Source organism: Panthera pardus, unplaced genomic scaffold, assembly GCF_024362965.1.
Source record: "Panthera pardus isolate Hobbes unplaced genomic scaffold, ASM2436296v1 HiC_scaffold_21, whole genome shotgun sequence".
In the NCBI taxonomy this organism is placed as follows: Eukaryota; Metazoa; Chordata; class Mammalia; order Carnivora; family Felidae; genus Panthera; species Panthera pardus.
Window position 1 is genome coordinate 64,759,066 of NW_026526777.1, and position 24,747 is coordinate 64,783,812.

Consider the following 24,747-nt stretch of genomic DNA (forward strand, 5'->3'; position numbering starts at 1 on the left):
ATTGAGGGAAAAAAAACCCAAACGGTTCAGTTTATACACTCACCAATGAATGCAGTAACATTGGGATTAATTATTCCACTGGGTAAAAGATGAAAATCATATTCCACAGAATCTACAACAACTGTATGGCCAGCATTATTTCCTCCCTGAAAATATAAGACAGGGGAAAATTGACCCAGACAATAAATATGACAAATAACACATCTCCCTTCTAAAGTGAACTAGTAATTTCTTCTAAAATGTCAATATAACTGAAGAAAACCCAAGTATGTATTCGCCACAAATACTTATTTTTATTTTTTTTAATGTTTTATTTATTTTTGAGACAGAGAGAGAGAGAGACAGAGCATGAGCAGGGGAGGGGCAGAGAGACAGGGAGACACAGAATCCGAAGCAGGTTCCAGGCTCCAGCTGTCAGCACAGGGGCTTGAACTCGGGAGCCGCGAGATCGTGACCTGAGCCGAAGTTGGACGCTCAGCCGACTGGGCCACCGAAGCGCCCCACAAACACTTATTCTTTAGAGGGTTTATAATAGTTTGACTATACCCTCTTCTTCCCCCCACCACAGCACCCTGGTTTTTCCTGACGGGATCTAGAAAACTAATAAATTCAGGTTTCTAGAAGGTAGAAAGACATCTCCCCTCTTAAAAAGAGAAAAAATTATGAGAGAAGAAGTACAGGGAACAATTAGTTATTCTGGCTTGGGCATTCTAGAGGACATGCAGCAATCTAATTAATTATCCGTGATATTTCATCCAAACACAGAAAAATCCCTAGATTAAAAGAGTAATCGATCCAGTTATGTCGACCCTAACTTGACATAAACATTCATGTAATTCCCACGGTACTAAAAGCACGTCAAGCAGCTCTGAGACCTGAAATGTGTATTCTTGCAGGGACTTATCTATCAACTAGGAAATCTCCAAGTAACTCCTTCCAATACTGGCTATCCTGAGACTCCAATTCTTAAATGTGTAAGTCAGTCTTGTGGGTGTTTAGTACCAATCCCTGAATCCGCTCATCTCTGGATAAAGTAATACACTGGGTCAAGGAACCTCTAAAGTTGAGAAACATATTATAACCCCATAGTGAAACTTCCACTCTGTGAAGCTGATGCCTAGAATAGTCAACACAAAGCAAAACCTGAGGTCAGATTAGGTTCACAGGAGACTGATTATTAAGTGACCACATAATTTTTCTAATTTTTTTTTTGAGTTTATTTATCTTGAAAGACAGAGAGAGAGGATGGCACAGAGAATCTCAAGCCCACTCCACACCCTCAGCACAGAGCCTGACCTGGGGCTTGAAGTCACAAACCGAGGGAACATGACTGAGCTGAAATCAAGAGTCGGACGCTTCATAACGGACTGAGTCACCCAGGCGCCCTAATTTTTCTAATTTCTAAGCTTAAAAAACATTAAAAAGAAAAACCCCACACAAATCAACTGATATTTAAACTTCTACATAATATTAACAAAAAGCTTAAAGTAAACAAACCAGGAATATATTTGCAACAAATAGAAAATTTAACAGCATCCTTGTTGGACACTAAAAAAAATATCAATACACTATGCGTCCTGAGAATGACTAGTTTAACTTTATCCCAAGGCTGTTTTTGACAAAATGAAGGTTATTTACTTTTTACCAAATCATCACCAATCACGAACTCACAAAACCTGCCAGAAGATTGGTCTTGCATAAATAAATAAATAAATAAATAAATAAATAAATGCCTATTTATACTGTTCTCCACAAATACAAAGCAAAGAACTGCCTGCTTTAAGACTAGTACATGTCTATGTCAGGTATGTTTAAAACAAAACAAAAAAAGACCGGACAGTGAGGTCTGGAAGGCAACAGGTGGGCGGCAGGTCACAGGAGGACAGAAGCAGGAGTGATTAGCAGCACTTCCCTCACTCGATACACCGAGGGAACCTGGCAGTATTTCCCTACTTTTTATGTTTTAATAAGAAACATCTGCATGTGAGAAAAGGCTCTGAAGGATGCACAGTAGGGGGTGAAGTCTTCCTCATAGTCCTCACCCCACCAGTCACCACCAGGTTTTGGTGTAACTTCTGGAGGTAATTTGCCAAAGCCAACAGGTATCTGCATCCTGTTTTATTGCACACATCCAAACGGCGGGAGCTGTATACTCCCGGGCAGCCTGCTTTTACTTAGCAAATCTGAGCACGCGTTCCACACCTTGTGAACTGAACCACCTCATTCTTTTCATGGCCCTACCGTACAGCTTTTTACACGGTCCCATACAGAATTTATTTCCCACAAGAGAGGCATCCGGGTTGTTTCCAATCTGTGGTCCTTAGAGACAACGTCACAGCAGCACTTCCTGGTGCATACTTTATTATGACTTCACACTTGTGCAAGTTTATTACCAATTCTGATAGAACCCTAAAAGAAAAATAACTCACAGGACAATTCTTACTTGGTGTTTATAGCTTTTCTTTCACAGATCGATCCCTCATGCAAATATTAGCTTTTTTTATCGCGACTTTTTACGATTTAGCAGACCTCCCCCAAACTTTCAGCAAAAATCTTTCCGGAGTATAAAGCTCATTCAAATTTCTGGAGATCCTACGAAGAGATCCTATGAAGATGCTCATTTGTTATTAATTCTAAATTGTTATAAATCACTAAATCTAAGAAATTTGTCCTCAACTGTTATAAAGTACTAGTGACTTCATGACAAAAAAAACTAGTAAAGCACTATTACTTCAGCAAAATCAGTTTATTTTTTTAATCCACCATTTGCCTAAGATAAAAAACCACGCCACAATTTTTGGAGTAGACCTCTAAAGTCAGTCTCCTAATTTACATAAAACTACTTTTATAGGTACCCTAATATAATCATTTGGTGAAACAATTACTAACTCGGCGGTGCCCAATAATGTTCTTATTGTGTAACCAAACCCTACTTTCTTAGATAATGTTTTACCAAGACAGGCAGTGATGGTGGCAGCAACCGTAATAAAGCGGATTGTTTGTTATGGGTTGTGAGAGATGACGCTAGGGGGATGAGACGGTTTAATTTGTTAAGTTCTTCCAAGTTTACAGGTGGTGGTTCAGGCTGGAAAAGTTCAGCTGCAAAAGGCTTGAAAATCACACTTTAGTGAACAGCTGAGCGCACTCAAACATTAATCAGCCCTTTCAATAACCAATGTCCTATATTCAGGCTTCCTATCTCATGGAAGATTTCTCATTGAAATCTCAGGATTTCAATCTCATTTAAATTCTACTTGGTTGAGCAAGAAAATATGGTGAAACATGCCCAGAATAACCCTAGCTTATTCATTCTATTAAGGAGCTAGGGGAGAAAATGTAAGCTTGCTTATTAGCGTATCTGGTCATTAGTGCCCCGGGGGAACTGGGGTAGGACGGCTTCTAATCTCAAACACACAACTCTGCAGAAAAGATTCCTAAGGTGAATTGAGGGGGAGTTACTCATAAGGAGCTTCCTGACAAGGTGATCTATACAGGAGATAAGCTTTCGTAAACTGTCATGTTTTACAAAATGCGACAGAGGCAGCTTCAAATCTGAAGTGTCTATTTGGCTGCTAACCTCAAATATTCATAGATGGTGTGCAATATACAAAAGTCCCCTTGGGAGCTCAGGCAATGGTCTCCAAACACAGACTACACCGGTCCAAGGAGAGGTCAGTACACTAGCAAGCAGCAAAACACGGTTTCGATATTTGCACCACTCCTAACCACACCACACCCTCCCCCCACACCCTCCAGTGAATTAGGGGGGCAGAGTCTGAACCACAGGCTTCTACATCTGTGATCACACTGCCGGTCACAGGGGCAGTTCCGCGAGCGTGCCAGAGCAAGTAACGAGGACATATATATATTTAATCATGTTTAATAATTCTCATAAGGAGCACTGGGGAGGCCAGAGAGCACTATATAAACGATCAGAGAGAAATATCGTCTACTTTTAACGGAGATGTACTACTCTCTTCCCAACGCGAAATTTCTGCAAAACAAACTTGATAAATTATCCCCCCTCCCGATAACGTACTGATCATATATTCATATTAATAGTTACAAGTAACTATCTCTTGCTGTTTTGTTAAATTCCCGTAACACATGGTCCTAGTCACTCATGTAGGACACATGTAGGTCCTAGTGACTGTTAACTATCAAAGCTGCATGTTTTATATCACTTAACTAAAAACACAGAATGTGTTTAATTGTCATACAATCAAAAGAGCTGTGGACTAGCAATTAATGTTGTTTTCGAGATCAATGATACCAAGAGAGAAAATATTTTTTAACAATTCTCAGATGCCTTAATTTTTTAAACATTTTAAATTCTGAAATTTACCCTTTAAAACCCCAAGAAACAAGAAATCCGTGTGAACCCAAAGTAACTGCATATTATGTGGCAAGTTGCTTTGAGAAAAAACCTAAGTTTATAATGCCTTAAATGATGGTTTTTCCTATACTGAATATCAAGAATAAATGCAAATTCAGGGGCACCTGGGTGGCTCAGTCAGTTGAGCATCTGACTTCGGCTCAGGTCATGACCGCACAGCTCTTGAGTTCGAGCCCCGCGTCGGGCTCTGTGCTGACAGCTCGGAGCCTGGAGCCCGCTTCAGATCCTGTGTCTCCCTCCCTCTCTGCCCCTAACCTGCTCGCATTCTGTCTCTGTCTCTCTCAGAAATAAACAAACATTAAAAAGTTAAAACAAACTAAATAAAAACAAGCATAAATGCAAATTCACTGTATTGAAGTAAAAAAATAAACCTATGAAAGAAAATCCAATCAGGTCTCACCAGTCACAAAACATCCCCTAATTTGGTATTTATTTTACTGATTCTCTTCGACTGTTATTCTTGCTTTAAGATTAAATATAAATAAAATATTAAATATGCTGCTTAATGACCAAGAATAAAATGTCTCTCAAACATTATGATGGAGGCAAAAGCAGAGCTAAAATGCTATGTTCTCAAACCTAAAGATCAAAGTTTCTGACATACGCTTTAAGTTTTATAAACCATTCCTAAGATAGGCCATTTTCACTGTTTTAATTATAGTTAATCAAAACCAATTTTTTCAAACGTTTATTTATTTTTGAGAGAGAGCGGGGGAGGGGCAGAGAGAGAGAGGGAGACAGAGGATCCCAAGTAGGCTCTATGCTGTCAGCACAGAGCCCGAGGCGGGACTCAAACCCAGGAACTTTGAGATCAAGACGTGAGATCATGACCTGAGCGGAAGTCGGATGCTTAACTGACTGAGCCACCCAGGTGCCCCAATAAAAACCCATTTAATTCCAAACATTCTTCCCTCTAGAAAAACAGCGGCTCTACAGTATATTTGATACTGTTACCAAACAATTCACAAATAAGAATAACCCAGAGCCAGTATTTCTTCATTGCGCATTTTCCTATATAAAATTAACTCTCCGTCAGCTACACCTTCTTTATGTTTTGTCCCTCTTCTTTTCCCTCTCCCCCCAAACTCCTTACTTTGCAAATCATTAATTGACCCAGACTGGGAAACCTGATCCGACCAAGCCTGAGCCAATCAAGATCCTCCCCTCTTGGGAATTGGATTTTGAGTAGCGAGAAAGGCAGTAGCTCAGTGACACCTGTAACCTAAGGGAGCCTCCTTTAAAAAAAAGGTTGCCAGTTCGGGCTGCTGAGCTCCCAGGAGCTGCCTTTACCCGAGGCCACCCTGAGGACTGGCCAACCCGTCCTTGCTTCAAACAAATCCCCATTTTGCCTAAGACAGCCTCCCTCCATTGCTAGCAAACAACAGACTCCAAATGATTCACCGCAGGAACTAATTGCAATATAGTATGCATACAGCTGGCTCTCTAAAGTTCCTATCTTGCACTGGTGATAAACCGACAATAAAAAATGATTAACTTCCAAATGTTAGTATTTATGCTGTCAAGAACAAAACTCGGAAGCACTACAGGGATGGTATAACAGTATTTAGTTATTTTGTAACTGTTCTCAGTTATACACTTCCTAATTGGGGTTTGAAGCCTAAGAAAGGAGACAATTTTCCTTCCGCCGGAGCCGTCAAGCCCAACCCTAGAATAAAAGCTTGGATCAGGAAACGGTGGTATGTGCAAGTTTCCAATTAAGAAGCTCCAAAGGTCCAGGGGAGATTTAAAAGAAAAGGTTTTGGGGGCACCTGGGTGGCCCAGTCAGTTAAGTTCGACTTCAGCTCAGGTCAGGATCTCACGGTTTGTGGGTTCGAGCCCCACGTCAGGCTCTGTGCTGATACCTCGGAGCCTGGGGCCTGCTTCGCATTCTGTCTCTCTCTCTCTCTCTCTCTCTCCCTCCCTCCCCCACTCACGCTCTGTCTCTCTCAAAAGTAAACAAACATTAAAAAAAAAGTCTGGAAGGGAATGAAATGAAACGACATTAGTCTGCAAAAGCGACTCCAAAAAAAGAAAAGAAGAAAAAAAAGCGACCCCTAATTCCCAACTCAGCTCGCTATTGGGTCTTACCTCTTTCCCAAATCACTCCCCTAACCGAGTTCCTGCTGTGACCGCGGAGGTGAAGACAGTAAAGGCCCCCCCCCCCCCCCCCCCCCCCCGCCGTGTTGCAAACCCGAAACAATGGCGTCTGCAGCAACAGCAGGCGCCCGAGAGTCCAGGGCTGACACTTTTGTGCGCAAGCCTGGAGGCCTTTCTCAGGCCACCGAGGCCTCTGACACACGGTCTGTGCGTCTTTGTCCTTTCTGCCCCGAGTACACGAACACCGTGCTCTGACCACAGAGCTCAGAGTGAACACCCGTCCACGACAGGTACTGCCCTGGATCACAGGAGAGGACAGCGACGCCTCACACCCCGCGCCTCCAAACCATCCCAGCAAGCAGAGAAGGGTTCCTATGTCTTGCCTCGAGTCTTCAAGCATCTTAGAAACCTAACAGGCTTTTGAGACCATGCTGATGACCTGGGCTGGTTTCTCGGGAGAACATCAGACCTGTGCCTGTCTTTCCACACGAAACACTTCTCCTTACACCAAAACTAAAACACTTGTCAACCCACAGCAAGAAAGTCATCATAAACAAGGATGACTAGTCTTTTATGAAGACGTTCATCTAATTGCAATTGGCTTATGATTTCAAAATAGAACAGGTTAAGTGACTAGCAGTAAGTCGACCAACTGAACTATTCAGCAGTAACCAGACACACTAGATAGGAAGAGAAAACATATACACTGCTCAGTTGTCTTTTAAAGGCTTAAGATACTCTCTCTACCTTACGTTATTATGGTTACCTTCCAGTTTCGTGCAGATAAATGTCACACACATGATGAAAAGCTCGGGAGGACCTTAGGTTCCCAATCAAGCTGCGTGTAGACTCTAGACACCAAGCTCTAATACACACACTTACTAAACCAGGGTCATGGATGGAAAGATCAGACACGCAGCCAAAAACTGCATAAACCAATGATGTGTGATGCAGCTTTTGTAAACGCTTGAGAAAAGTTCACCCAATCATTACATTTATAAAGACACTTTCTTAAAAATGCACTGGAAGTATACGGCACGTTTCAAGTCAAAAAAAAATTTCTCATGAATAAAAAGAAGGCTTGATATAGACAAAAATCCCACTTTTCAAGGAAGAATTCTAAATAATCTGAACTACACAGAATTAAAAGTTGGTTCAATGCAAAGAACCATCCCACGTTGGAGCCAGAGTCGCCTTGGGAAGGGACTACTGTTGACGGTTCTCAACGGTGCCCACAGCCAACACTGAATACCTCAAAGTCCTCTTTTCCACTGGTAAAAGTATTCTGACAGTCACCAATCTCTACTTATTGGTGAGTAGCTTATCCATACTGATCTTTAGTGTCAAAATCTGACATGGGGCCCAAAAGATAATACTGCTAAATTTGGGTCCGGTTATAGTAAGCCAGTAACTATATGTCAATTTACCATTTCACTCTACATTTGTTCTGGGCAACAGTTTGTCCTAGAGATAACTTGAAATTACCCAACTCACTCACCCATTCCCACCAAAATTAAAGAAATAAAATAATATTGATCAGACGTCACTGAGATGATCTCATGATTTAAAAATTTATGCCTCAAAAATAGAGATTATACATTAACAAATTACATGTTATATCCTACTGTACTATTATATATAATATCATTATATATTATCTATATTTATATCAACAGAATAGGCTTAAACAGTAAACAACTTGAGATATCCTCATTAACTAAATTTTCAGATCTACTGCCCTCAGCAGACAAAAACTATTTTACTAGAATGACACGGCATTCAAGCGAAATATGCTGAGGAAATACACACAAAAAATTACAAACATCAGTTATCTCTTCAAACACACAAGACATAAGACTTTAATATAAACCATTAAAGCCTCTGAACATAACGGTACAATATAAAAGTACTAGTTAAAATACTAAGTAACAAATGTTAATCCAACGAATGCTGGGGATTCCACCTTAAACTCATGCCATCAGTCAATTAACTTGTCCAGGGAGATGTTAAAATAATTTACAGGAAAGGGTTAAGCTACCGGTCTCAAAGAAATTTCTAGACGTGATCCAGACACCTAATAAATATTTGTTGAGGATTTACTTCCTCTCTGTCTCGCAGAGTACTTGGTGCTATGGAAAAAAACAACAACAAAAAAAGCATAAATCCTCGTTTTGAGAAAATTTATATTCTGGCAGGGAAAACACAGTAATCCAAGAAAGCAAGATTTAACCAAGTATACCACACATTGGTATACATCTCTGTACTTGGGAAAGTCTATGAACTTTATAAAAAGTGTTGACAGGGGACACAGAAATAGCGATTATTATGAATCTGGAAAAACAGTTTACTAATGCTAATTCTTTACCACCTTCAAAATTGTGGGAAGTGGTTTGGGAGGTAATTTTAGTCAAGGCATTAAAAAACACTTTAGTTATCCCTTTTAAATTATCTCTCAATTTTTCTAATCATTCCAACGACAAAGACTCAGTTTGCTGCTGTTAGGTCTGCTATACTTTTTTTTTTTTTTTTAACTTACTAATAGGTGGTTTCAGAGCCTTCTGCGAATGTCAGCATCTAGCTACAAATTAACATTTTCTTCATTGTATTTATTTTCATGGCAAGCTTTTATATAAAGCAAGTGACAGGATACACTTTGCCTTTATAATTAATTTTAGTTAACATTTTTCTTTATGTTAACTTTAAAACCCTGAAGGGAAAAAAAACACAGAGAGAGTACTGTCCTAACTATTCCGGATCCCAGGCAACTTCATGGTTAACCAAGACCACCTTGCTGACTTTCTAGAACAATAAATAAACCTGCTTAACAAGTGGTAGAAACGGTAACTGTTAAAACCTCTGTAGTTTCTACTCAACAAAATAAAATAAAGTATAACAGTTTACTCTGGAGGATGGGGGGGGGGGGGTGGTGACAGCGAGAGACTTCCTAACAAAGCAACTTTTATGCTGCCAGAAAGGGGCCGACCTACACCCACCCATACTTTAACTCTTTGAAAAACCCCTACCAGTATCCTTCTCCAATCCCTACCTGGCAATACCTGCTTATGTAGCAGTTGTCCCAAGGACTGTAAGCTCCTTGTGGGCACAATCCCTGCCTTTTTCAGCTTCTTAACTCTGGGGCTAAGTGGTTCCCCCTTTATCCCCTGTAGATACTCATTCGGTGATTGTTGGATAAATAAAATACACCTGGAGTTGGTCCTACACTTACGGCTTTTCCTTAAAAGACATCAATTTAAAATTAAGATATCAGGAGTGGTTGTTCTTTGATGTTAAGCCCTACATACCGATTTATGGATCTAGAGAATTTACCAAATTGTAAATAATTCTGTATAAATCTTGAATCTGCAATATAGGCCTTAAGGGTGTTGATGAAAATGCCACTAGCGTTGCATCTACTCTTTCCAATAAGGCATTTGATATATTTAACATAGTTAAGTGCAAGGTCAGTTTTTCTTTCAAAAACTTTACTTTAAATTGGAAAAAATTCCTTTATGATTCCATTGTTAAACCATGAACACATCATCTGTATACCACTTCTAGAGAAACAATCCGTACACAAGCTGAGTTTATGGCATGAATATGATCAATAAAAACTGTACCAAGTTCTAACAAAGTATAGATTTCCAGTAATACACAAAACTTAAATCACCAAACAAGGCATTTCAAGCTACAAATGTCTTTCCAACGTTGACTTTTCCCAGCGCTCTATATACACTGAGAATTTCAACATTCCATATTCTTCAGTTTTATAAGCCAGGAGAATCTCAGTAAGTAGGAGTCAGCTTACTAGGGCTGACCAAATAATATAAAGTTACCAAGGTGAATCACAAGAGAGATGCTTAAATCTATTCATTACGTAACTACTTTCAGTAACAAAACTAGTAAGAGTCCTTCCAACGATGAGCTCTTAAAAGGCACTAGAATATGAAGATTTTAGAATTATATAAGGATTGCAGTCAGTCAAAAGTTTACAGGTGGCGAACGTCTGCGTAACAGGTCTGCACAAATGTTCCTCCTCTGTCTTCAGCTAACAGTCTTAAGCCAAACTTGGCTCCTTTTCAATCACTTCTCTCTAGGCTTTCCAAGGGCATCAGATGAGATTGGTCCATGACCTTCGTCAAGAGGACATTCACAACAACACAGAAACACCTTCTTTTGTATACAAATTCATTCTACTATTTTTCAAGGAAATACTAAAATCGAGGATCTTTTAGAATAAATGCTCTTCAATGTTACATTCTCCAAACCTTCTGACAACCCATAATGTTACTCAGCCTAAGCATTACTATTTTTGGGTAAGGAAGATGGCAGGAATGACAGGGAAGGGGACAAAGAGGCCCAGCCTCTCTCCCTTTCTACCCAGCAAGAGTTAGGTATTCTCATTCTTCTTTCCCTGTAGCATGGCCAGATCTGATTTTAAGACAAAAGCAAGGTGAAAGCTGGCTTTTGGAGCAGCTCCTAAGGCGATGTGGGGCAGGACTTGCATGGAAACACGCTTAGGAGTAAGGCAGTAAGTAAGTAAGTAAGTAAGGTAAGTGGGTCGCCAGAGGGCCCGAGGAAGAGAGATCTGAAGGTGGGGAGAGGTGGTGGTGGTGCTAAGTGGTAATACTAAGAGGCCATGACTACCTTGGCTAAGGAATGGGCAGGGTGAGTTTCTGCATGCAAAAAACCAAACCAAAACAAAACAAAACAAAACCCCACGACAAATCAGAATATCTGCATTTAGCTTTTTCTGTACTTGTGATTACTTTGTTTCTGCTTGTTCAAATGGCATTCAGGTAGAACGCTTTCAATCGAGTGGGCCTACTAACTTGTTACAACATACACAGCATGGCATCATCATACTGTGCCATGTTCACGAGGAAGAGACCCACCTTCTTGCGAGGTAAACAGCAGTTCATTTCAAATACATCGCAATTTGTTTTGAAAGTGGTTATTGCTCAACCACTTCGAATTTTGAAACTGGTAATAGTTATCTAAGAGCCTTCACAAAGGCGTAGCCTAGAGGCTGCTTCAAAGCAACCGACAAATCAGAAGAAAGCTTACACTGAAAACCACGTGTCTCCGGGTAGGAAGTACATTACCGTTCCATTTCCCGAAAGTTCACTTTCCGTGTGAGCGTGTGAGCGTAACAATGTAAATATTTCTAAATACCACATTTGACATCCGCGCATTATTTGCCTCACTCGTAGAGGAGCTAGGATTCTTTCATCTGGGACCAACAAGTAACAATAATCTACCCTCAACATGAATACACGGGGTACGGAGTCAAAACCCGGGGCCGTTAACTGTGCAAAGCCCGGAGGCTGGGTTCTCGTGTCAACAAAGTGGACGGGAGGAGGCAAAGGTCTGCACACTGGGGGCCTGCAGGTGGGGGAGTGGCGAGCGGCTTTTCGGGCGCTTCGGAACAATCCATTCCGCTTCCCCCCCCCCCCCCCCCCCCCCGCCTTCCATCGGTCTCCCTCGACTGGGTGGGTGGGTTAAGGGGAGGGAGCGTGCTGCAGCCGCGCGGGGTCTCCGCCCGGAGTCGGGAGCAGGCCTCCCTCGGGCGGGAGCGTCTCAAACTCGGACCGTATCCCGTCCCCACCCCGGCCCCAGACCCGGGGCTGGGCACTGCCCCCCACACCCAAAACTGCAGCTCCCGAGGCATCGCGCGTCTCCCAAAGACTCCCCGTCAACCCTCGTTTTCCTCCAGAGCCACCCCAACCCCTCGGGTCAGGGGTCTCTGACCTCCCGCCATTTCTCCACGTCGCCGCAGCTCCGAGCAGGAGACAACCTCAAGGTGACACCTCCTTTTGGACGACGGATCCGGGTTCCGCGCCCGCGCTCTCGGGCCCGGCTTCGCGTCAGAGCCCGGTCGCCTCACCTGGCAGCGGCACACGATGTCGGCGTCCTGCGCCAGCAGATCCACCACCTTGCCTTTGCCTTCGTCGCCCCACTGCGCGCCCAGCACCACCGTCACCCGGTTCCCGCCGGGCCGCGCCCCGGGGCGGCCGCAATCGCCGTTGGGCAGGGAGGATGCCGCCGGGTTGGTCTCGGCGAACGCCATGGCTCCGGTGACGCGAGGAGAGCCCGAAGGAGGCGCGGGCGGCGAGGAGTGCGCGAACCGAACTGCTCTGCGGCCGCCAGCCACATGCGGAGGAAGAAGGAGCCAGAGGCCGGCCCCGCCCCCGCCCCCGCCGGGCCGCCCCTCTCCAGCCAGGCCCCGCCCCGCTCCCCGCCACAGCCCACTCAAGGGGCGACCATGACTGCCCCGCGCAGGCCGGCCGCCGCAGCACCGCCCGCAGGAAGAGGCCCCGGTGGCGGCAACCGCCGCCACCCGGGACTGAGGCCACGCCCCTTCCGCAGCCTGGCGCGCCACCCCAGGGGGAGCCCGCGAGCGGAAGGTGGCGGGGGCGGGGCCTCGAGCGCGCTTCGCCTCATCGCCCCGCCCATCCGCCCTGGTCCCGCTTTTCAAACTGGAGAGGCGCGGAGGTGCGTGCTCGAGCGTCGGACTACAACTCCCGGCATGCAACGCTCTGGGCGGAGGCGACGTTTTCTGGGGCCATGGTGTTCTGCCGTCTGCAAGCGTTCGTCCTCAAATTGTTTTTTAATGACTTGTCTTTATTCAGCGACGAGATAGCGTGTGCGAAATTCAAAGGGTGGAATTCCAAAATACAAATGGGATGGAATTGAAATGTGTAGATTTGGAACTGGAAACTAAAGGCCTGGAAGTAAGAGAGATGGGGCAGGGATCAAAGAGGGCAAACTCAAAAGCAGAGCAATGGAGGACATTAGAACTGAAAGTCTAGAGATCAAGTAAAGTTCCAACCCTTCTCATTTTACACACTAGTAACAGAGGCTCAGAGAAGAGGAGAATACTGATGTATAGTTTGTGCCAAATATTGTGATGCACTTAGCTCTTTTAAATTCCACAACCACGTAAGGGAAGTAATACTCTCTTACCCTTATTTTATAGGATTTAAAAGTTAACTTGCTGTAGTGCGGGCTGAATTGGCACCGAGAGAGCCCAGAGCCCAGGCCCTTTTTGTACATTCCACTCTTTAGTGTTTGAATCGCGCCTAGCTTCTGCTGGAGTAAACTGTATCACCTGCTGATCTAATCCTCTTCCAACTGCAACACAAATTAACTATGACAGCTAATTCTGATATAAAGTTGCTTCGGGAAAAAGTGCGAATAGAGCCTCATGTAAACATTAAGTGCAATGTCTACTACATATATATCGTATACACACAATCACGTTCTCTAATGGTCCCTAGAACGTATTTTAGTATCATACTGGTTTTATTCAATGATTCCTTGTCGGTAAACCTTGAGGACGTACTACAAACCATGATGGTACTGGGCACTGAGGACGTAAGGAGGAGTAAAGGTAGTTGCAGCACTCAAGGATTCAGATTATTTGGTCTAACAAATAAACATAAATTAGAAAACTGAAAATTGTGTTTATCTTAGCTTTACCACAAGATTACAAACCCCTTTGTAAACCAGAAAGCTGTCATATTTCCTTGTACTCAAGTGCACGAGGTGGCTTTGGGCCTAAAGTAGGTTCTCAATAAGTCCCCGTTACTGTTCATTTCTGTTGAACTTAAAAACCACTTCTAGAGTGCTGGATCCTGGAAAGCACTGCCAGATATGTATTCGCTATTGCAATATTTATGTACAGTCACAACGAAGACTTGGGCTAAAGGATGCAGGAACTTAAAAGCTTCACCCTCGTTCCGTCAACTGGGATTTTCCGGAGTGGTTTTGCTCTTTCACTCCCAAAAAGCACGGTTTCTGCCCTTCCTCCCGTCTGGTTTTACGTTTCCTCCTCCAACCAACTGCCAAGCTCAGGGATAGCGCAGGTAGCGGCGCGCTGGCACGCATGCGCACTGCGCGCTGGCCCTCGCGGGTGGGGCTCGACCCCGCCCTGCGGCGCCGGGCCCCGGGCACCTCCTCGGCGGGTCCGCCGGCACCCCCGGGGAGCGCGCGGGGGCAGGGTGGGCGTGGCCCGGGCCGTTGGGCGGACGCCATCCCGGCGCCATGTCGGCCCAGGGAGTGGCGGTGTTGCTGTCGTGGCTGAGCTGCTGCGGCTCGGCCCTGTGGAGGTAGAGAGACGCCCAAGGCGCCCTGGGACACCCGGCAGGGCGCGCCCCCGCGCCCTGGCGTCCTGGCCCACCCGCCCCTGCGGACCAGCGCCCCGAGCCCCAGCTGCCGGCCCCCAGCACCGGCGCCCCGCCGCCCCCTTCCGCCAGTTTTCCATGAATGGGGCGGGAGTGAGGGGCAGCGCTAGGGCTCTGCTACTCCAGGGTCTTGGTGACTTCGCGTGGCTGTCGGGTGGACAGCTGAGCCCCCGCGAATCCGTACACTCGTTTCCTCCTGCCGCTCTCTCGTTCCGCCAGAGACGAGCGGAGCAAACGAGAACCCAGAAGTCGCCACCACCGGGGAGTGGAGGCAGGGAGCAAGGGCACTTCCCTAGGATGACTAGGTGGTTGATGGTTTCTGGCGCTTTGTGAGCTTCCATTTTTTCCTCTATAAGGTGAAGAAGATGAAACCTGCCTCACGGGGTTGTGGTGAGGCTTGAATGCAAAGATATATTTAGCTCCCAGCATAGGCCTGGCAAACAATGGATCAATAAATAAGGATAGGGGATATTATTAAGGATTGCCTGTGAATTCTAGGTGTTGTATAAACTTTATGTTGTACCCCAGAGGTCACCAAACTTTTCTGGAAAGGACCAGGTAGTAAATATTTGGGCTTTACAGATGATGCAGTCAACTTGCCATCTTAGGGATTCATGCACACCCTTACAATAGCGAACCAGGAAATGTGGCTGTGCGCCAATGAATCTCTATTTTAAAAACAAACAGGTGGAATTGGACCTGTAAGGCATGGTTTGACACCCCCTAGTCTACATTCATAACGGACGAGAATACTAAATTCATTGAGATAATTAGTGCAGACAAAGTTCCAGGCAAAATTCAGGGTAGATGTCTTATTGAACGAATTCTTCCTTTGCTCAAGGTCTAACAGATATGTACCTACATTTTCTACTAAGAGCATTAACATTTTGTTTTTGACATTTCGTATCCCGATGGAGTTGGTTTCCTTTAATGATCTAAGGTAGGGCTGCAATCATTTCTTTCTCCTTATGAGTCCAGTTCCGTTTTCCAATTACATTTATTGAATATTGCCTCTGTCATATACAAAACTTCCCTCTGCACTTATGCCAACTTAAGGGTTTGCTATACAATCCCTCTTATTTGGAGGAGAAATTAGTTTTAATATTTATATTTGACCTTTTCCTCCACAGGTATTCCAGTAACAGCCCAAGCTACCTCATTTTTAGTACCAGAAGTACTGTAAGTGTTTAATTTTTTTCAAACTATAGTCAAGAATCATTTTTTACCTTAGAGCAAAGAGCAGTGTTTTATATTAGTTGTATAGTGTGGTGTCATTCATTTATTTTTATTTTATTTCCGTTGTCTCATTTGTCATCCTAATATAAATCCCCTTCCCAATGAATGTCCTTAAATATGTATGTAGCAAAAACAAATAATGTGGTTTTGAGTGTTTTTTTTTATTTAGTATTCACAGATAAGATGGCCATACAATATATTGTCTAAACTATTGACAGTGAAAGATAGTGCTATTAATATTTTTGCTGGGACAGCAGGTATGAATTGGAACTGCCTAGATAAACGGAGATGTATGGTCACCAAAGCTGTAGATTTCATTCTCTATATTACTTTTTTTATCCAATACTTTGCCTTAATTTCTTCTGAATGCTGCCTGCTTACTAGCGTGTGTTTTATTTTATTTATCTATCCCCCTAATGATGGACACATGGCTTTCTATCACCACAAACAACACTGTGAAGAATATCCTTCTACATGTCCTTTTATGGGTCTGCGCAATAATTTTTCAGTTATGGTTGCAGGGACACAGGGAAAGCAGACAATTTAACTAAATTCTGCAAGATTGTTCTTAAATGGCAATCACAATTTCCACTCTCACCTAGTGCACATCTCCACCAAAGTCTGGTATTATTGAAGTTTCTATTTTTTACCAACATCATTAGTATATGCTAATATCACTGTTGCTGTTTTCAGTTCTCTGACGGCTTGTGATTTTGAGCATCTCTTACCACATTTACACAAGCTTCTCTTCTGAATTGCCTGGTCATAACCTTTTGCCCATTTTCCATTTAAGTTTATGCCCTTTTCTTGTTGATTTACAGAGTGCTGTATACATTCCACTCTCTATATTACTTGAATATTGGTTTTAAATGTTTCAGTTATCAGGGCATCTGGGTGACTCAGTCAGTTAAGTGTCCAATTATTGACCTCAGCTCGGGTCTTGATCTCAGAGTTGTGAGTTCCAGCCCCACGTTGGACTTTGCACTGGGAGTGAAGCCTGCGTAAAAAAAAGTTTAAGTTTTAATCATTTTCTTGTCTCTCATCTACTCATCTAACCATTAACTTTGTCCACGGATATTTTATTTTTCAAGAAAAAGCCGACTTTTGTTGAACCAAACCACTCCGCCTCCCCGCTCCCCCCCACTCTTTTTGACCTCATACTTTCTACTTTTTTTGCAGCCTTTTTTTTTTTTTTTAGTGTTTATTTATTTTTGAGAGAGAGAGAGAGAGACAGAGTGTGAGTGGGGGAGGGGCAGAGAGAGAGGGAGACACAGAATCTGAAGCAGGCTCCAGGCTCTGAGCTATCAGCACAGAGCCCAACATGGGGCTTGAACTCAAGAACTGTCAGCTCATGACCTGAGCCAAGTCAGACGCTTAACCAACTAAGCCACCCAGGTGCCCTTGGAGTCTTACTTAAGAAAAATCTTCTCCTGCCTGGAGTTGCAAAGATATTTATCCTCTTTCTTTTATATGCTTTATATCTTGACCTTTCAAATATAGGTCAGAAATTCATCTAGAGTCCACTTGTATATAATATAAAGTATGCATTCACATTACTTTCTCCATGTAATGAACCACCATCAATTAAATGACTTACTGTTTTTCTATTATTTTCTGGTATTATCTTTTTAGATGTTGTTAATATCTATATATAGAAAAAAGATACTACCAGAAAAATAATAGAAAAACAGTAAGTTATTTAACGTAGCTGCAGTTTAGCTTCAATGGTGTATACTCTTTCCTTGAATTAACATGCCACAGTATAGGCGTCATTTTATTCTAGATAAGCAACTAGGTTGTTTCCATTTTTAGTCTGCTATGATTAGGGCCACTAGGAACATTTTTATGCCTATCTTCTGCTTAACATATATGCATTTCTGGTGGGTATATAACTAAGTGGAATTGGTAAGTCCTGGGGAATATGCATGTGTTCAGCTTTAGTAGGTGATGCAAAAGATTTTACAAAGTAATTGTATCAGTTTACACTTATATTCTATGTTTATGTATATCATTGCATTTATTCAAAATTTATTACGTTACTCAAAGTCGGGCAAAAGGAAACTATACAAACAATGTCATTTGTTTTTAAATCCATTGCTATCCATTTCTTATAAAATCTGTACTTATCACCTAAATTGTTATTTGTAGTTAATTTCTTTAATATCATTTATCTATTTCATCTTTGTTTCTTGAACATCTTTGCTGTATAATTGACCATTTGATTAGTCATTTTAAAAATCTCTTTTTTTTCTAAGTAATCTCTGCACCCAGCATGAAGCTCAAACTCATAACCCCACAATTAAGAGTTACATGCTCCACCAACTGAGCCAGCCAGGCACCCTGTAAAAATCTCCTTTCTTGATCTCTACTGTTTCTTTATCATTTTTGGGGGGGGGGGGTGACAAATATATCATCTTAGTTGGCAATTGGTAACCAAAATAGTGGAATTATGTCATTATAGAAATGCAAATTGGGAGCCAGAGTTTGATTCTCCACAAGGAAGGTAGACAAAATGCAAGAGAGTAGATGCTAAAACCAGTGGTACAGCAGCTTCCTTGCAAGTGATATTCAGAGAAAGAAAGAAATTATTGAGTGTACAGAAGACACTTCAGGGATGAAATATTTCATAAATCTTGATGGAAAGCATTTTGAAACCATTTTTCTCTACCTATTTGCTTTTCTGGGAGCTTTGGCATGAGCTCTGGCAGGATTCAGGTTTGACACACATCTAGGAACCTGTGAAGGTGCTCTGAGGGAACATAAGCTGATGGAGGCCATCTCTCTACTTCCCTATGTCTCTCTACAGCTTGCCAGTATCTCCCATAAAGGAACTTATGCATTTGTCTAGAGCCTCGTTTTTGTAGCCCACAGGACACCTCCGGATTTCCTGGCTCTAGTGGCCAGGGAGGCTTACACTTGCAGTCCCATTGGACTATATATATTTGTATACTTTAAAAGCTACTGCTTGAGTGTCTGGCTTCTAGACAACATGAATCTAGGTGCTCACTGAGATCCTCCCTTTGGGACAATGACAGGACTGGAACATCCTCAACTACTGGGAGTTATTAAAAATAAAGTAAGCTTCTTGGACAATCACAAAGTTTTGAAGGACAACCAAGACCTAGGGCAAGGTTAAATGATAAGCTTCATCTTTTACACAAGGCCACTTCATCAAGACTAGAAGAGGTGGTTATTTTATCTAATGCATAGAAATGAACACAAGAGAGTCAAGGAAATAGAAGAAACAGAGGAATATGTTCCAAACAAGAGAATAAGATAAAACCTCAGTGACAGGGGTGGGGGAGACACCTTACTCTAATGGAGATAAGTAATTTGCCTGATAAAGAGTTCAAAATGATAGTTGTAAAGATGCCCTTTGAACTCAGGAGAAGAATGGTTGAACACAGTAAGAACTTCAACCAAGAGATACAAAATATAAGAAGATACCAAATAGAAGTCACAGAGCTGAAGGATATAATAACTGAACTGAAAGGTACACCACAGGGTTCAGTAGAAGACTAGACAAGGCTGAAGAAAGGATCTGTGAACCTGAAAGCAGAGCAGTGGAATACACCTAAACAGAGCAATAAAAAGAAAAAAGAGTGGGGGGAAAAAGTAAAGAAATATTAAGGGACTTACAGAACAACATCAAGTGGACTAACATTCACATTATAGGGGCCCAAAAGAAGAGAGAAAGGGGCTGACAATTTTTAAAGAAATAATGACTGAAAGCTTCCCTAATTTGGGGAGGGAAACAGACATCCAGATCCAGGAAGCCCAGAGAGTTACAAATAGGATGAACCCAAAGAGACCCCAACAAAGACACATTATAATTTAAACATTGAAAGTTAAACACAAGGAGAGATCTTACAAGCAGCAAGAGAAAAATAAATTCTGTTACATGCAAGATAAACCCCATAAGGCTACCAGTAGATTTTTAAGCAGAAACATTGCAGGTCAGAAGTGAGTGGCACAATATATTCAAAGTGCTGAGAGAAAAAAACTTCCACACAAGAATACTCTGTGCAGCAAAGTTTTCATATAGAATTGAAGGAGAAATCGTTTTCCAGATAAGCAAAAGCTAAAGGGATTCATCATCACAAACTAGCCTTACAAGAAATGTGAAAGTGACTTTTTATGCTGGGCGGGGGGGTACTAATTAGTAACAAGAAAACATGAAAGAATAAATCTCACTGGAAAGGTAACTGTATGGTAAAGGTAGTGGGTTAGTTACTTATAAAGCTAGTGTGAAGGTGAAAAGACAAAAGTACTAAAAATAAACTAGTAATTTCTTAAGGGATGCACAGGAAAAAAAGATGTAAACTATGACATCAAAAACAATGTGCAAGCGGTTAGTAAAAATGTAGCACTTTAGATTGTGATCAACCTTAAGTTATTATCTACTTAAAATACACTGTTACAAGTTTTTGTGTGTAAGCCTCATGGTAACCACAAAGCAAAAAACCTATAGTAGATACATAAAAGATAAGGAAGAAGGAATCTAAGTATGCCACAACAGAAAGTCAACAAAACAAAAGAAAGAGAGGAGAGAAGAAAGAAACACAGAGAAACTACAAACCAGCCAGAATACAGTTAACAAAATGGCGTAAGTACAGCCATACCTCATATCATTGTGCTTCACTTTATTGTGCTTTGCAAATACTACTGTTTTGTTTTTGTTTTTGTTTTACATATTGGAAGGTTTATGGCAACCCTGCATCAAGCAAGTCTGTCAACACCATTTTCCCCATACCATCTCATCTGCTCATTTCATGTCTCTGTGTCACATTTTGGTAATTCTCACAATATTTCAAATTTTCATTATTGCATTTGTTATAGTACTCTGTGATCAGTAACTGCAGCTTGCTGAAAGCTCACATGATGGTTAGCATTATTCACAATGTTTTTTAAACTAAGGTATGTACGACATAATGCTATCGCACACTTAATAAACTATAGTACAGTCTAAACAATGTTTATATGCACTGGAAAACAAAAAAATTATGTGATTCGTTTTATTGTGATATACAATTTATTGTAGTGGTCTGTAAATGAAACTGTAATATCTCAGAGGTATACTTGTACATACCTATCAGTAATTACTTTAAATGTAAATGGACTAAATTCTCTAATCAAAAAACCAAGTGGCTGGCTGGATTTAAAAAAAAATCCATCTATGTGCTGCTGATAAGAGACTCAACAGATGTGAGGACAAACACACAGACTGAAAGTGAAGGGATGGAAAAGGATATTCTGTGCAAATGGAAACCAAAAGAAAGCAGCGTTGGCTATACTTATATCACACAAAATAGGCTTCAAGACAAGAGCATTACATGAAGAAGAAGCGTTCAATTGAATAAGATGACGTAACATTGGTACCTATTTATGCATTCTGCATAGGAGTTGCTGAACATATAAAACAAATAATAACAGAACTAAAGGGAGAAATACACAGCAATACAATAATAGTAGAGGATGTTATTATCCCACTTTCATTAGTGCATAATCCAGACACAAAATCAAAACAGAAATATCAGCCTTGAACAACACATTCAACCAGATAGAACTTAACAGATATTTACAGAACATCCCATCCAAAATGAACAGAATACACATTCTTCTCAAACACAGGGAACATTCTCCAGAATAGAGAGGTCATGTGTTGGGCCACAGAGCAAGTCTTAAGATTAGTATCATATCAAGGATGCTTGGGTGGCTCGGTCGGTTGAGCATATGACTTTGTCTCAGGTCATGATCTCTCAGTTTGTGGGTTTGAGCCCCACGTCAGGCTCTGCACTGACAGCTCTGAGCCTGGAGCCTGCTTCAGATTCTGGGTCTTCCTCTCTCTCTCTGCCCCACCCCCACTCATGGTCTGTCTCTCAAGAATGAATAAACATTAAAAAAACAATAAAAAAATAAACATTTTAAAAAATTTAAAAAAGAAGATTAATATATCATGCAAATTTTCTGACTGCAATGGTATAAAACTGGAAATCAATGATAAATAGAAAACTGGAAAATTCACAAATATGTGGGGATTAAACAACATGCTACTGAACAACCAATGCATCAAAAAATAAATTGAAAGACAAATCAACCAGTAACTTGAGACAAATGAGGAGGGAATGGGATGCAGCAAAAACACTTCTAAGATAGAGGTTCATAGCTTAAATGCCTAAATCAACTAACAAGAAAAATATCAATATTACACCCCAAGAAACTAGAAAAAGAAGAAATGAAGCCCAAAGTAGGTAGGTAGAAGGAAATAACAAAGATAAGAACAGAAATAAATGAAGTAGATGGGGCACCTGGGTGGCTCAGTCAGTTAACCATCTGACTTTAGCTCAGGTCGTGATCTTGCAGTTCATGGGTTCAAGCCTTGCGTCAGGCTCTGTGCTGACAGCTCACAGTTTGAAGCCTGCTTCGTATTCTGTGTCTCCCTCTCTTTCTGCCCCTCCCCTGCTCATGCTCTGTGTCTGTCTGTCTCTCTCTCTCTCTCAAAAATGAATAAAACATTAAAAAAAAAAGAAATGAAATAGAGATTACAATAACAATAGAAAAGATCAATGAAACTAAAAGCTGGTTCTTTGAAAAGATAAAATTAACTGCAGGATACAAAATCAATATTCAAAAATCTCTTGTGTGGCTGTACATTAACAGCAGTCTGAAAGAGAAATTAAGAAAACAATCCTATTTGGAATTACATCAAGAAATAAAAATACTTAGCAATAAATTTAACCAAGGAGGTAAAAGACTGCTACATTAAAACTATAAGATATTGATGGAAGAAATAGAAGAAAACATAAATAAATAGAAAGATATTCCACACCCATGGGTGAAAAGAATTAACATTATTGGGGCGCCTGGGCGGCTTCATCAGTTAAGCATCCGACTACAGCTCAGGTCATGATCTCATGGTTTGTGAGTTTGAGCCCCGCGCCGGGCTCTGCGCTGACAGCTCGGAGCCTGGAACCTGCTTCGGACTCTCTCTCTGCCCATCCCTTATTTTCACTCTGTCTCTCTTTCTCTCTCAAAAATAAATAAACACTTAAACATTTTTTTAAAGAATTAACATTGTTAAGATGACCATACAACTCCAAGAAATCTACACTTTCAGTGCAATCTTTATCAAAATTCTGATGCCGGGGCGCCTGGGTGGCGCAGTCGGTTAAGCATCCGACTTCAGCCGGGTCACGATCTCGCGGTCCGTGAGTTCGAGCCCCGCGTCGGGCTCTGGGCCGATGGCTTGGAGCCTGGAGCCTGTTTCCGATTCTGTGTCTCCCTCTCTCTCTGCCCCTCCCCCATTCATGCTCTGTCTCTCTCTGTCCCAAAAATAAATTAAAAACGTTGAAAAAAAAATTAAAAAAAAAAAAAAATTCTGATGCCATATTTTGCAGAAATAGAACAAACAATGGTAAAGTTTGTGTAAAACCATAAAAGACCTTAAATAGCCAAAGCAATATTGAGAAAGAAGAACAAAGCTGGAGGCTTCACATTATCTGATTTTAAACTACATCACAGAGCTATAGCAATCAAAACAATATGTTGGCATAAAAATAGATATAGAGGGGTGTCTGGGTGGCTCAGTTGGTTGAGTATCCAACTCTTGATTATGGCTCAGGTCATGATCTCACAGTTTGTGAGACTGAGCCCCAAGTTGGGCTCTGCACTGACAGTATGAGTCCTGCTTGGGATTCTCTCTCTCTCTCTCTCTCTCTCTCTCTCTCTCTCTCTCTCTCTTTCTCTCTCTCTCTCTCTGCCCCTCCACCCCCCTCTCAAAATAAATAAATGTTTAAGAAAAGGGGCACCTGGGTGACTCAGTCAGTTAAGCATCTGACTCTTGGTTTCAGCTTAGGTCAGAATCTCATGGTTCATGTGCTGACAGCACAGAGCCTGCTTGGGATTCTCTGTCTCCCTCTGTCTTCCCTTCCCCTGCTCTCTCTCTCTCTCTCAAAATAAATAAATAAACTTCAAAATACATATATAGAGAGGGATGCCTGGGTAGCTCGGTTGTTTGAATGTTCAACTTTGGTCAGGTCATGATCTCACAGGTCATGAGTCTGAGCCCCAAATGTGCTCACTTCTGTCAGTTCAGAGCCTGCTTCAGATCTTCTGCCCCCCTCTTTCTCTGCCCCTCCCCTGCTTGTGCTCTCTCTCTTGTTCTCTCTCTCTCTCTTAAAAATAAATTAACAACATTAAAGAAAACAACACAGAGATTGATGGAACAGAATAGAGAGCCCAGAAATAAACCCATGCATATATGGTCAATTAATTTGCAACAAAGGAGCCAGGAATATACAATGGGAAAAAGACAGTCTTTTTAATAAAAGGTGTTGTGAAAACTGGATAGCCATATGCAAAAGAATGAAACTAGACAAGTATCTTATACCATATACAAAAATTAACTGAAAATGGATTAAAGTCCTGAATAAAAGACTTGAAACCATAAAACTCTAAGAAGAAAACACAGGCAGTAAGTTCCTTCACATTGGTCTTGGCAATGACTTTTTTTTAAACTGACACCAAAAGCAAAGGCAACAAAGACAAACATAAACAAATGGGACTACAACAGACTAAAAATATTTTTCACAGTAAAGGAAATCATCAATAAGATGAAAGGGCAATGTACCGAATAGGTGAAAATATCTACAAACCATGTATCTCATAAGGGGTTAACATCCAAAATATATAAAGAACTCATACAACATACAACATAAAATAGGAAAAAGCAAACAATTTGATTTAAAAATGAGAAGAAGATTTAAATGGACATTTTTCCAAAGAAGATCTACGGATTGCCAACAGGAACATGAAAAAGTGCTCAGTGTCACTAAT

At 41.7% G+C, this 24,747-nt stretch overlaps 2 protein-coding genes across 5 annotated transcripts in view; one reads left to right on the forward strand and one right to left on the reverse strand.

Moving 5' to 3' along the window:
* ADSS2 (adenylosuccinate synthase 2) overlaps window positions 1-12,685 on the reverse strand; it is a 36,488-nt gene extending 23,803 nt beyond the window's left edge. Inside the window, exons 1-2 of the mRNA XM_053909405.1 lie at window positions 12,378-12,685; window positions 44-146 (exon numbers count right to left, since the gene is read on the reverse strand). Of these exons, the coding sequence (XP_053765380.1) occupies window positions 44-146; window positions 12,378-12,560 (286 nt within the window). The 5' untranslated portion in view covers window positions 12,561-12,685. The remainder of the gene's footprint in view (window positions 1-43; window positions 147-12,377) is intronic.
* Window positions 12,686-14,202: 1,517 nt separating this feature from the next.
* Window positions 14,203-24,747, forward strand: part of CATSPERE (catsper channel auxiliary subunit epsilon) — a 196,099-nt gene continuing 185,554 nt past the window's right edge. Inside the window, exons 1-3 of one of the 4 annotated variants that reach the window (XR_008424703.1) lie at window positions 14,509-14,601; window positions 15,518-15,616; window positions 15,807-15,855. Coding sequence is in view for 3 of the 4 variants with exons in the window: in XM_053909407.1 (XP_053765382.1) it covers window positions 14,203-14,601 (399 nt within the window). In the remaining variant the exon portion in view is untranslated. Of the gene's footprint in view, window positions 14,602-15,517; window positions 15,617-15,806; window positions 15,856-24,747 lie in introns of all 4 variants that reach the window. The other 3 variants (XM_019422611.2, XM_053909406.1, XM_053909407.1) reach the window with 3 other exon arrangements.